Consider the following 14,777-nt stretch of genomic DNA (forward strand, 5'->3'; position numbering starts at 1 on the left):
TATCAAACAACAAATGAAGCTTTTATTTTTTTACTAAAATTAACTCCAAAATATGTCCAAAACAGGGGAAATAAAACTAGAACATCATAATTTCTATTCTATTAAGCAGGATAATCAAATGGCAGTGGCGAAACCACCGAAGGATCTGATAAATTCCGGTGAACAAACCCGTAATTCCGGAGCACCTGGTTATCAGCAAAGTTCAAAGCCATGTTCATGGATTTCCGACAATTTGCTCCGGTGAACAACGGGTTATGTTTCCCATTACACGGCTGACACCCGGCGAAATGAGTCACAAACGGCCGCCTCCAGCTCCCAAACTCATTCCCGGCGTCTTTCAACGACGGCTCTCGTAACACACCGTACCGCTCACTCACCTTCTCCGCGTGTCGCCGTCGTAACATCGCCGCCGTCGTTTCAATCTCCAGATACCTCTCTGTTATGTTCTTCAATGTATCGACAATCAGAACCCAGTACCCTTCGAGATAATATCCAGTCTCGATCAGCATCTTCTTTCCATACCATTGTTGGTGTTCCTTCAGGAGCAAGTACGCCATCGCCGTCTGGTCATCGGATTCATGCTTGAACACATCCATCAAAATTCCAGCCCATTTATCAAAATTAGGAGATTGGGGTCCCATGTCGGCCCATGAATCCAAGAAATCGAGTGACCATTGACAATTTCTGATCAGAAACGATCCTGCGTTCAACCCTAACCAGCTTTTCTTCTGGTAAACCTCTTTCGGCCATCCATGGACGACGAAGTTATAATCTTTGTACCGATGTAACGGAAGCTTGTACTCCATGTCGGTGAACACAGCATCTTCGTCGAGCCACCAGATCCATTCGGCTTCCGGATGAGCAACCATCGCCGCCCTAACCGCCGGAATCTTTGCCCAGCAGGAGTGCATATTGGGGTCGAGTAACACATTGTTGTAAAAGATATCGTAGCCATGGATTCGACAGTAATCGACTTTGTTCCTGTAAAATCTCAACAAGAAATGGTCTCCGGTGGGGCTTTTGCATGGCGTAGATCGTGACCCAGTCACGATAAAGACTCGCTCCTGTGACCTGGGCTCGAAAGAGGGGTGGAGTTGGAGCCATGTTCGCCTTTTTCGGTCCCAATTTGTTATGGGTTTGTCGATGGTGTAGCCGAAACTTGGGTCGTCGTAGAAGGTGGCGATAGGTGGGTCGAACTGGAGGTTGAAGGCGGGGTCGTGTTGGTTACAGTTGCAGGAATTGGGTTTGGATTGAGAGAAAATGGCGATGGAATCAAGAGCTGAGAAGAAAAAGAAGGCCCAGAGAAGCAACAGTGATGAGACAGCTCCGGCGAGGAAGACGGAAGGCCGGTCAAGAATGCGAATCGCCGGCTTTCGCCAGCCAGTGTGTGGGAATGCCACCATGGATACTGATAACTATGAACTTTTTTTATGTAATGATGCTTAAATACCATGCGAATTTCACACAAAAGATATTAACTAAATTTTACTTTAAATATCAATTCTCTACCAAACAGAAATATAATAATATTTTAATAACCAGTTACTTATTTGATTATGTTGAAATATTTAAAATATATTTGCCTTATTCAATTTTCACGATACCTATTTTAATTAAAATAGTCATTTATATGAAGAGGATTTTTTGCATTTTAGTGCTTGACCAACAACGAGGTGTCATCTCTCTCTCAAATAATAATTTTTATATCAATTTAATATAAAATATTATAATCATTTGGAAATATATAATAAAATAGTTATCTACTAAAATCATATAACCAAATCGTTTCTATCATAGAATACATATGAAAAAAAATTAATATAGTTTTTTAGTTTAAGTTTATATTTAACTATGTATTTTATATTTTCGGTTTCCTTGCGTTAGAAGCAGTGAAACTACTCAATAGAATCCAACGGGTCATGCATATTAATGTTATGACCCAAAGATCTATAGATGTTTTTAAAAGAGTTAGTTTTACCATCCAAAAATGGGTTGCAGCACAACTTGTTGCTCGTTTACCCGCTATATTTATGTAAAACTTTCTTCTTTAAATATATCAACCACGTGTAATATACATAATAAATATATTAGAACACCATCAATTAAAAAAAATGATAAATCTCACAAGCTAAACATGCCAAGTCAACTCCCCTAAGACACTTGAGGAGGACAATGGTGGCTTGCAAGAGAGGACGAAGATAGCTTGCAGAGGAAGGCGGTGACTTGCAGAGGTCGGTGGTGGCTTGTTGGGATCGAGGTGGCTTGTAGGGGACAAGGATGATGGATTGAAGGGGACAACAACAAATGTAACTTCCAAAATTTCAAACCATTTTTTTAAAATTATTTTTAAAACTAGGAAACCATATCAATTTCATTCTCAAAGAGTAAATCCAATTGTTTCAATAACATTAAAATTGGGTCATAGTGTAACACCCTGTCTCGGGTCGTTTCATAATTTGGCGTCGTGATCCGATGATCAAGTATTATAAGGCTTCGGGCCTTGGGAATGAGAGGTTTAGACCCATTTGGCGGTGAATAATGCAGGTTGTGGGTACCGAGTGTTTGGTCTGTGTTTTGGAGCCCAAGGGTATAACAGTAAAGTGATGGTATGGGCTTTTCTTGAATTTTGGATTTAAATTCGGAAAGTTTCAAGGCAAAGGAGAGTTGATAGGATTGTAGAGTTTCTCATTACCTTATCGTGGATTTAAAGAACATCGAAATCGGAGTTGGAACAAAGAAGTTTTGACTGTTTGAAGTTAAGAGGATTTTGGGCTAAGTTGAGTATGCTAGGCGTACTGGCTCGTTGGTTTGGTCGCGGAGGCGCTCACGTATGCGAGGCGTACGTGGAGTACGTAGGGCATACGGTCGGCTGGGGCAAACCTTAAGTTTTAGGGTTTGTACCCTATTTAAACACCTTAAGTTGCTTCTAGACTCTCTTATGACCAACCTCCACCTCTCCAAACCCTAAGAATGATACCCTAATTTCCCTTTGAGTGTTTTGAGCTTATAAGTGAACTTTGAAGGTGTTTTTGGTGATTTTGAAGGAAGAGGAACTCTTAGAAATTGCATTGGTGTGACTAGATCTTATGGATCCAAAATCATCATTAACTTGGAAAGCTATTTGAGGTATAAAGCTATTAACATGATGGTTCATTTTGTTAGATCTAGTTAGGGATTGTTTTTGTGCTTTTTATGCTCCTTTAAGTCTTGCATGAGAGTATGAGCTACTCCAGAAGATAAGGATGAAAGATCTTAGCATTTTTGAGGTTCATTCTTCATAAAAATGTAATCTTGATGAGCTATAGTGGACCATGTGTGAGTTAGGGTTCTTATTATGGATTTTATTGAGTATTGGGTCCCATTAGGCAATACAAAGGAGTAAAGTTGCAAACTTTACATGTTAAGACATCATTTAGGATCAGATTTGAGAATTAAGCATAGTGGCTTAACTGATTAAACACTTAATGGTGATTTGGGTTGGCTGTGGAGTATGCTGCGCGTACCTAGATCGTACGTCGTGCGTACTGGCCATAGATGACGTACGCTGGCCATAAGTCTGAGTACGTCGGGGTGTACTCAACGGCCATTGACTTTTGTTGACTTTTGAGTTTAGGCCATTTTTGGACTATTAGGATTTTGGGGCCTTGTTGGGCCATAAGTATTGCTGACTTTGGGCCATTGTGAGGCTTTGGGCCTTCCTAGATTTAGGCCCATAATGGGATTTGGATGTCATTTAGGGATACGGGCCATATTGGGCTTTTGGAGCCATTAGGTTGGGCCTTAGTTTTGCGCCAAGTAAGGAAAGGGTAAAATGGTCTTTCACCCTGGGAATTGGACAAGTGAACTAGATTCCTAGTTAAGGTTTATGGCCTGATTTTAAATTAGGATCCTTATTTGATTGACTAGCGCAAAGATTTTTGGTTCAACATCCCGATCATTTGTTTGACTGTCAGCAGTCTGAGTTGAGTTTCTCACTATATTGTAGGACACTAGGATATGTTATGTGCTTGTAGTCTTTGTGACTCCTGTTATATGTGTTATATGTATGTGTGCTTGTTTTCTATATGTATGTGGGGTGAAATAGACCCGATACATCCTTGTGCTGACGTATGAGGTGAAACAGACCCGATACGACTTTAGCCGACGTATGAGTTGAAATAGACTTAGGGGTGAAATAGATCCGGAGGTGAAATAGACCCGACGCAACCTTGAGCTAGCATATATTTATGGTATGCGGTATTTTGGGGATCTCACAAAGCCTTGTGTTTACGATTTATGTTTAAAACATTTTTCAGGTACTCCCGGTTCACGAGGGAATGACTGGCTTTATCGTAGCACATCTACCATGTTTCTACACTTTATGATTTTAGGAGTTGTACTCTGATAACTATTGTACACTGATATACTTTTGAATGATTGAAATGATTAAACTGTGTTTTTGGTTGAATTGAATATGAAATTTTCACCTCATAATTTGTAGGACATTACAAGGTTGTATCAGATGCTTGGTTTGAGGGATTCAGACATACTCTCAGGTGTGTTTGAACTCAAACTGAGGGTTTGGTAGATTTTTCATAAAATATATGTTTTATTAAAGGATTTTCTCATAAAATAAAGGGAAGGTGCGTGAAATCAGCCGAGCTCAAGTAAGTAATTCCCAGAATACCCGTACATGTTTGTTATGTTATACAATATGAGTTCTACATGCTAGATTAGGGTTAAGGTTTTGCTCAGAATTTTATACTAAGAGAGATGTCTTTATATGCCTGCTAGGTTGAGCTTTTGAGTTGGAAAACATGAAAGCTATCAGCCTAGAGGGCAGGGCTCATAAGTCAACTAGCAGAGGGAATATTATTATATGGATTGGCATGATATGTGATGCCTTGTAGCCTAAGAGGAATTAAATGACGTATTAGATTTGAAATCTTTGTTGGTAGTATGTGAGCTTGAGATATCCTCTAGTTGGCTTGTGGTTTGAAGCTTTATTGATCGAATGTTGCTTGCTTTGTGCTTTGTCGAATTCTTAGTGATGTGAATTAACTATTAAGTGAATATATTAAGTCACATGTTACAAAGGTTAAATAAACTAGGATGTTTTTTTTTTCAGTTGAATATGATGCAATTGTGAATTGTTCAAAGGAGTTGGCTCAACTTGACGAGTTCACTGCCTGACTCGACGAGTTGACTCGTCAGATCCCTTGATTTTTCTATTTCGATATCTTGATTTGATTAGGGTAATTACCTTATTTTGTTTTTATTCCTTAAAATTGAATTTTCTGATCTAGTACTTTTGAAAAGTTTATTAATTTAATTATTTAAAATTTGATCTAGTATTTTTGAAAAGTTTTAAAAATACACACTGTGGTTTTGTAATTTAAAATTTAATTAAATATTTTATTTTTGAAATATTAAATTTTAGAACCATGGTTATTTAGAAGTTTAAAATACACCCTTATACTATTATAGAATTAAAAGTTTAATATATATATATATATATATATATATATATATATATATATATATATATATGTATGTATGTATTTCATAAAAATCATGGCAAATTTAAACTTTTTAAAACATTTCAAAACCAATTATTATTACAAAACTTGTTTTAAAAATAGTATAGTGTCAGAGTATCCCATAATCAAATCATGAAAACATAAGGAGGTGTACATTAATGCCTTCGCCTTCCCACGATCATCAAAAGTACTTGAAACAAAATCAACAAATGTAAGCCCGAAGCTTAGTGAGTTTCCCCGAAATACCAACGCCATACAATCATTATCATATCATATAAACAAATAGCATGCACAATGAGCCTTCAGCCTGAATGGACGGCTTCGCAAGCCTTCAGTCTATCTGGACCACTCTCTGAGCCTTCGGCATGTCTGGACCGCCTCACAAGGCCTTCAGCCTATCTGGACCGCTCACTGGGCCTTCGACCTGACTAGTATGCCCTCTCGGGCCTGTAGTCTATCCGGTCCGACCTGGGTATGTTGGCCTTCAACACAAAGCAGGACCGCCTCAACCCAACCCCCAAATCAAACAATCATGCGCACATAAATATCATACGCTAGCATATATAACATTCTGTAACATACATGTTTTGAAATCGGGTTTTGTAAATGTTAAAAGTAAATAATAATATGAAATATTATGTAATATTGAGTATTGAGTTCTAACAGATAGTTTTTACTAGAAATGAAGTAAAACTATGTTTAGAATCAATCGGAAAATATTGGAAGTCTTATGAGATTCCAATCAAAAGACAAATATCGAAATTTAACGAAAATATAAAATTTTAAATAAGTACAAATTTATTATTGAAAGTTGTAAAGAATCTCTTTAGAAACATATAGGCGAAAGCCTCATTGGAATCAGAGTTATAACGAAGAAGTTATGACCAATCGAAGATCCGCGACAAAACCGACAAGCCGCCGAATAACATAAAAAGTGAGTTTTCGATAAAATAGTTTTTATCCTTGGTTATCTAAATGAAATTCGTAGTATTTGTTAAACCGATAATTTTCATAAAAAGAACGTCCAAATCTGACTTCGTATGAGGAAGTTATGATTTTTCTAAGTTTCGGAACAGTAGTAGACAACTAAAAACTTGAAATAAAGATCGAGCGATATTTAGCCAACACAACCTAAACGAGAATCGAAGTTCTCGTCAATAGTAGTACAACGAAAAGATAGACGAAAACGGATGTCGGATGAAGAAGTTATGAATTTTTAACGGATTTTCCTGTCCTGGTCTGTTAAAAATAATAATATTAAAAATAAACTCAAAATTAGCCGATGAAGTCTAAACAAAAGTTGTAGAGCATAATTTTACCTACGCGTGCATATAAAGAACGTCAGAAACGGAGCTCGTATGCGAAAGTTATGAATTTCGGAAGTTTTTGGCTCAAAAATCGAGAAATCCTTGAAAATCAAGAAAAACCGCATGAACAGTACTCGGACACGTCACCCGGATTCTCGCATGCGTGCCCCCTGTCATATTGTGATACGACCGAAGGGAGGCCCAACCAAGGCATGCCGTGTGTCGCATCTGTGTCCCAACCCTCGCACCCGAGGCCTCGGTCCAATCAGAAGCCGCCACCTGCCCTTCCCCGTGTTGACCTGCGAAGCGAGCCACCTGGAGCCTCGCATGCGAGTATCGTTCTTGCTCCTCCTTGCTTCGGATCCAAGGATCTCCCCTATAAATAGGAGCTGTGAGTAGCTGACATGCTCTCGAATGTCAGCCCTTAACATGTCTTGATAGCGGGTCTTCCGCATCCCCTCATCCCGTGCATACTGAGGTACCAACAAAGCCCTCTCTCGAAACTTGGCGGTGATCTCCGCCACTGTCTCCATAGTCTATCTCATATCAAGAAACTCCCTGGCCAGCTGCTAAAGCACCACAGTTGGCGCAAACTCAGCCCTGAACCTGGTCACAAAATCCGACCAAGTCATCGCCTCGATGGCTGGGGCTCCCAGTGAGTCACTAACCGACTCCCACCAATCCCTAGCTCTCTCAAACATCCCACAACAAAGCATACCTCGACCCCTCTGGGAAGAAACTCATCAACTGTGCATACTCGATGTCTGCGATCCATCTCCCGACAGCAATGGGGTTCTTCGCCCCATGAAAGTCTGGTGCACCACTCCCCCTGAAGTCCTTGAAGGACAGTGTGTGCGTACCCGACTGGCTAGATGCCAAGTCACTCCTAAATGTACGGAGGCAATCCTCCATTAGCTCAATAATCCCCTCCTTGATCGATCCAAAAATGATCAGGGTCGCCTCAAGGATACCTCTCGTGATCTCAGACACGATGAACTCACGTAGCCCGTCATTAACCTACTCCGATCCTGCACCGGAGCCTGATCCTGATCCTAATCCAGACCCTGAACCTCCTCATCCATGTCGCATAATTGCCATACTGAAATAAAACACATAAACGTCACGATCATACACACTCTCCAAGTTCCCTGGTTCTTTCTTAACCCTCCTTGATTTGAGTACGGATCCTCTACTTCCAGTAGTATGGGCCCATACTACCTTCCACATCTATCCGTACTTTCCTCAGGGATGGCTTCGACTTCACCAAGTCCCTTATACTAATACTGCTCTCCAAGCTAATCTCATCCTAGGCTTGTCCTAGGGAATTCTCCGACCTACTCTCCGCCATCAGCTGCACAAGGAGTCCCTACCATCTTTCCTTAACTAGCTTGCGAATACTATTACATATTCGCTTACTAGTTATTTAAAGCTAGCGGGAACCCCTATGAGCACAAAGCAAGCAACATTCGTGCATTGCGTAACCATTACCATGCATAAGCTAATCAGGCTATCATACTGTTGACTAACCAGCCCTAGCATATAGTTCGATAAGCTCATACAATAGGCATATAAGACATCCTTCTTAGATCCTTAGTCCCAATCTAGCATGCAGTTCTCATAATCACATAACAGGCATATAAGACATCCTCCTTAGACCCTTAGCCCTAGTCTATCATGCAATTCTCATAATCATATCATATAACAAAATATATCATGTATGGGTATCTTGGGGAAAAACTTACTTGAGCTCGACTGGTCGCACGCATCACACACCTTGTTCTTTCTCAAAACTCCTTATTTTTTAAATTTTAGAAAACTATTTTTCTTGTAAAAAAATATTTCAAGCCCTCGCTTTGAGTCTAGACACCCCCGAAGGTGTGCCCGAATCTCTCAAACCAAGGCTCTGATGCCAACTTGTAACATCCCAAAAATCGAGACCGAAAATTTTGTTTTTAATTATAATACTTGCAAAACTATTTGAGTAAAACTTTAATAATATCACATCAAACCACAAAACCACAATTATATGTTTCAAAAACCATAATGCCAAATAGTATAATGTCAGCGTACAATCCCAGGGTTCTCAAATGCGGAATCATGTGTGTGTGATGCACTGCTACCCTGCCGGCTCTTTCCCCTTAGATGAAGAGGTACCTGAAACCAAAACTGAAAACAGTAAGCTCAAAGCTTAGTGAGTTCCCCCATCATACCACATACCATACAACCGTACATACTATCGGCAGTTCTGGGGGTGCCCGACCTACCCATGTAAAGCCATTCTGGGGTGCTGACCTACCCATGTCAAGCCATTATGGGGTGCTGACCTACCCGTGTCAGGCCATTATGGGGTGCCTGCCTACCCACCGGTCTATCTCACTCAGTCACGGGGACTATTTCACCCCTACTACTATCACATAATAATATATCATAATCATGCTGTCAAACATATCTTGGGTGTCCGACCTACCCTTTGGTCCTAACGTCCGAATCAGGGACTATTCCCCCTCCTCCTACCACTATCACATAGAACATATCATACTGGCACATAGAACACATTAAATAATAGCAAACCAGACAATTATCACATAGACAATCATTTCCACTATAATCAACTAATAGTGGGCCGGCCTTTGTGCCTTAGATCCACTTTTATGGGAAGGTAACTCACCTCAATGTCGTGTAGTGTCTGAAATGTCCTTAGTACGGAAATCAACTCTTCTCGATTCCTCAATCCCTACACAACATCCTTTCTAAGTTACCATTTCATAATCATAACCCCTACCAGGGTCAACTCAAGTCCAAGTCAAAGTCAAGGTAAAACCATGGTAAACGTCAACTTTGGTCAAAGTCAACATCTGGTTGACTCGACTTGCCGAGTTGGTCCATCAACTCGCTGAGTCCCCACGTCCACAAAAGGCTACAATCCCGTCCCTACTCATCGAGTCTAGCAATAGCTCGACGAGTTCCCCTTTAACAAACATCGAGACCTTCTTCAACTAACTCGCCGAGTTCGTCCTTGAACTCGTCGAGTTCATCTTCATCCGTATGTAGGTATGTAGTCTATGACTCGCCGAGTTCTTCGTGAACTCGTCGAGTCCGTCTTCATGTGGTTGGGACATTGCCTTGAACTTGCCGAGTTAGCTCATACACTCGCCGAGTTCTATGATTTCCAGGTCCCAAATGAGCCTAGACAACTGAGTGATCTTAAATCTTATCATCTGGTCCTTTAATAGAAAGGATTTTATGGAAAATATGTGTGACAACCGTCAAATTCTGGTCAAGTCAAAGTCAAATAAAATCAACAAGTCAGATCGGTCACCTCAGTTAACCCTCGTATACTAGGGTTTATGTTGGGTAATTACTATACCACTCGCTATTCTAATGAAAGATCATAAATTGAAAAGTTCGTACATGTAGATTTCCTTAACCTAAAACTGTAGTAAGTAACGAACTAAACCGATAAAACAATGTTGCATACTCATTGGGAGTGTGTAAGATCCTTAAACATGGCTTAATGGGGCTTACGGACCTTGCGTTGCGAAGACGGACATTCACAAATGTCACACACAAAACCTCTCTCAATCGTTTTCACTTTATCTATCTTTATCGAGAATCTCTCCCAAATCTCTCCAAGATTGTGAAATCTATCCCAAATCTCTCTTTGTATGAGAAATCTCTCCAAGAATGTGGAATCTCTCCCAAATCTCTCTCCATATGTGAAATCTCTCCCAAATCTCTCTTTGTATGAGAAATCTCTCCCAAATATCTCTCCATATGTGAAATCTCTCCTAAATCTCTCTTTGTATGAGAAATCTCTCCAAGATTGTAAAATCTCTCCAAAATCTCTCCTGAAACCTCTCTTGAAATCTTTATAAGTAATTGGGGCATCCCGATACTTGGTTTGATGAGAAATCACTCAAAGAAGGGAAAAACCAAGGAAAATAACCCTTTAGCACCGAAGCCTCCTCATAAGGGCAAGTCTTCTTGGATCCGAGGTCACCCAAACCGAGTCCGAGGCTCTTATCTAGCCGCAACCATCCAGCCGCAGCCACCGAGCCGAAGCCCAGAGCCGCAGCCGTCAAGACCTCAACCACGAAGTTGGAGCCACCGAACCCGGAACCAAGCCCCGCAGCGAGCTTCACTTCGGACCGCAACCCCTTTCTTCATCCGCGGCTCAGCCTCCTTCGGACCCACTTCAGCGACCAAGGCTCCTCCCGGCTCTAATGCTGCTGATGACCGAGACTCCGGTCCTAGACTCCGGATTTCACCATTTTTCACCCGGTTTTTGACTAATTCTCCATTTTAAATCCGTTTTTAATTATTTTAACGCGGGATTTTCTACAGAAATCATATTTTAACATATAAGACCCTAAATAATCATAATTTGGGCATATTTCCATGAAAATATTTATTTGAGAATAAAATCTTTTAAGTGAGATCTTAAGGTGGAGTGTTGACTTATCTTTGATTTATGACACAAGCAACCACCACACCCACTCCATGACTAACCCACACACCTCCCCACCATCCCTAGTCACTTCATAGTCCTCTCCCACTCAATTTTCAGCCTCTCCCACGTTTTAGAGCTGGAACAACTCTTTCTCTCTCTCTCTCTCTCTCTCTCTCTCTCTCTCTCCTCATTCTCACCCACTTCTCTCATTTCTACCAAAGATCAAACCCACTTTTCTCTCAAATTCTCTCCCTCAAATTCGAGATTCAAGGGCTGATCATCAAGTTTTCTCTCATTTCTGGTAAGATTTATCACCTTTCTCATGATTAATACATTTCCTTGTACTCAAATCATTGATTCTTACACAAATTTCCATCATAAATTGTGCTAGATTCTTGAATCTTCAAGCAATCTTCAAGTGTTCTTGAGTTGAACACTTATCATCTCCAACACTCATCTTATGAAATCACATAAGGTGAGTTCATACCCCTACATTTTCATGTTTTCTTAAGTTTTTAGGGGGGGGGGGGGGGGAATACAAGTTAAAACACCAAGAACATAACTAAAATTTTCTAACAGCTTTCATCAGAAAAGTTGGACTCCATTCACGGACTGTTTTGGGCAACTTAAACATTTAGTTTTCAAAACTGATTTAGGTGCAAGTAGTTCCAGTTATTATCTTTAAAATGACTACTTGCACATCCCCATAAGATTTTTCTACAATTTATGGTGTTTTTTACAAAATTGTCTATCTTTCCAAACACCATTCCGGACCAGTCTGTGATTATAGACTTTTTCACCCAAGTTGGAGGTCATTAAAAATCATGACAAAAATTATGAGTAAAATAGAAACATTTTAGGAACTCTCAGAATTTACGGATTCATTTTTCGACCTCGTATGATTTTTCTATGATCTTTCTAAAACAGTGTAGAAAAGTTAAAAACTAGTTAACAGCTTATAACTTTCAACACACTTTGTAACATGTTGAGCAAAGTGTTGAATCTTTGATAACTTAATATTTTACATGTATTTCTTGTAGTGGTATAATTATATGATAGAAAATATTCACCGAATTGTAAGAATCCTCCCTCATTACCTTTAGTACAAAACAAAGCAAGATAAACATAGCTATATTGTGCTATACATTCGACTTACATAGAAAAGGGTTCTTATACACCACAAACAAACATACTAAACTATAATCAGTATAGTTAGGTTGCATGTACATTTCAAACATTTCGATAAACTATAATAGGTGTAGTTTATGATCATTTACATTACAAAAGGTTTTCATACGAAAAGGGGTACAAATACAAAGTACCGGTTTTCATACAAAAAGGGGTACAAATACAAAGTACCAGTTTTATACGAAAAAGGGGTACAAATACAAAGTACCAGGTTTTCATACGAAAAGGGGTACAAATACAAAGTACCGGTTTTATACAAAAGGGGTACAAATACAAAGTACCAGGTTTTCATACAAAAAGGGGTACAGATACAAAGTACCAGGTTCACATAAAATAGTTATTATGATATTAAAACTATACTTCATCTAGAATTGTTAGACTTCAACTATAATTGCTAAGTGTATATGCTAGAGTTATATAAGAATCTAGTCACAATCGACTTAGAATTGGTGGGCCCGCCTTATCTCCTGTTCCTTGTTTAGTTGTGGACCTGGGGTAGACCCATTACATTCGACGTTTTATTTAACTTAATTTTTATATAATTTTTATACGGTGAGCGATTATAGAAGGAATCTAAGGGTCTTTATAGGATTCATTATCGCATAACATAGAATCATTCATTTCATACATAATGAGGAAAATATTGGATTTTCTGGAAATCAAACTCTAACGCTTTTACAAGGAAAACAGTTTCTTCCTAAAACAAAACTCTTATGAACTCACCAACTTAATTGTTGACACTTTTTCAAAACTACTTTTATTCTCAGGAAATCAGTGAAACGGGGAAACATCAGCGCTTTGAGGATGGGACGTTAAATCGTCAAACAATCTATTTTGTCATCATAATGTAATTCATTTTGAAACATGTAAACATATACATTGGTGTAACTTTTTCAATTATATTTATGATGGTTGTATTTACTTTGAGCACTATTATACACATTGTTGTGGAACTATACATGAAGTCCTCCACCCCCGAACGTTTCCGCCATCCTTGGTTTGGGGGTGTGACAGATTGGTATCAGAGCATTGTTTATAGTGAACTAAGTATATCGAACCACATAAGATATACAAACTATAAATGCATTGGGACTAAAGTCTCTGATTTAAATTTTTCAAAACAATTATACTTTTAGAAATAAATTGTTTCCTATTAAAAGTATACATGCATGCATACATACTAAGGTCAGCATCATTCTAGAACAAAAAAAAAGTAATGATTGTTGGATATCACAGGTAAGCTTGGGGATGTATGGTCAGTCTTGGGAGTGGCATAGCCTGATCAACTATGCTGGTCCAAGGAGTGATTAGCACATGCCCAAGAGTGGTTGTGATATGACAACAAGTCTAAAAACTTACCAACACTAGCATAATGAGAACATTAGAACCAAACATAAAATTTAAAATACTATAGGAGTATTTTGTAATATCATAACTTATATGAAAACTAAATAGATCCTTAATAATAGGTCTATAGTCACTAAGTGGATACTCTAAAGTTATATATAACTTAGAAATCATAGACTTAGAATTTGTGGTCATTGCCTTACTTCCTTTTCCTTGTTTGGATGTGGACTTAGGGTAGGATCACTTATTCGAAGGTCTATCATATCTGGTTATATGTAATTTGTATGCATTATGTCATTATAGAAGTAACTAATAAGGATCACCCCTATAGGTAATTAATTATAGAATTAGATGCCTAGTAATCATCTCTTCCACTCCTATTCTCGCACGTACAACATAGTAAGATCCTACTTACCGGACGACCCCTACTTTCCCATTCAGAGAAATGGTGGATGGTTATGAGGAGAATCAAAAGCAGAACCGGAGGTAATCAATCCTCCATGCATAGCAAGGGTTTCCGCGAACCGTTTCAACTACATCGAATCGATGCCCCGTTGGGCAATCGTGATCGAGGGTTGAATGTCGACAGAATTGACAACAACCACCATGTGGAGACCAACGAGGGTGCTATGACCTCAACCACGGGGGACCGACTGACAGAGCCCTCCCGGTGAAGATCCGGCAGATCACGAACATCGGGGATTAAAGCAGGTAGACTACAACCCGAGTTCGGAAGCTGCGCACTACTACAAACCCTACTGTCTCACGTACCCGAGACTCGGAGATAGACTACTATTTCAGAGGCCAACATTCTTTTTAGAACCTTATCGCCACTCGGGCAGAGGCAAGAGAGTAACGGGATAGACACACAACATTCAAAGAGAGGAGGATTGCAGCCAAGCATCGATTGACAGAGCTGCAAGGTGCATCGAATTTGCCTCAGGCATCGCAAGGGACAGATCGTCG

The 14,777-nt window shown here is 39.5% G+C and overlaps 1 protein-coding gene across 1 annotated transcript; it reads right to left on the reverse strand.

Annotated features, from left to right (window-relative positions):
- LOC111877095 (glycosyltransferase 6) lies at nt 1-1,430 on the reverse strand. Its single transcript, XM_023873632.3, has one exon. The coding sequence runs from the start codon at nt 1,401-1,403 to the stop codon at nt 102-104; it is 1,302 nt and encodes a 433-aa protein (XP_023729400.1). The 5' UTR covers nt 1,404-1,430; the 3' UTR covers nt 1-101.
- Nucleotides 1,431-14,777: the final 13,347 nt, after the last annotated feature.

Source organism: Lactuca sativa, chromosome 3 (genome assembly GCF_002870075.4).
Source record: "Lactuca sativa cultivar Salinas chromosome 3, Lsat_Salinas_v11, whole genome shotgun sequence".
Lineage (NCBI taxonomy): Eukaryota > Viridiplantae > Streptophyta > Magnoliopsida > Asterales > Asteraceae > Lactuca > Lactuca sativa.

Excerpts from the sequence above, each read along its gene's own strand:
- LOC111877095 (XM_023873632.3), bottom strand. The coding sequence starts at position 1,403 with ATGGTGGCATTCCCACACACTGGCTGGCGAAAGCCGGCGATTCGCATT.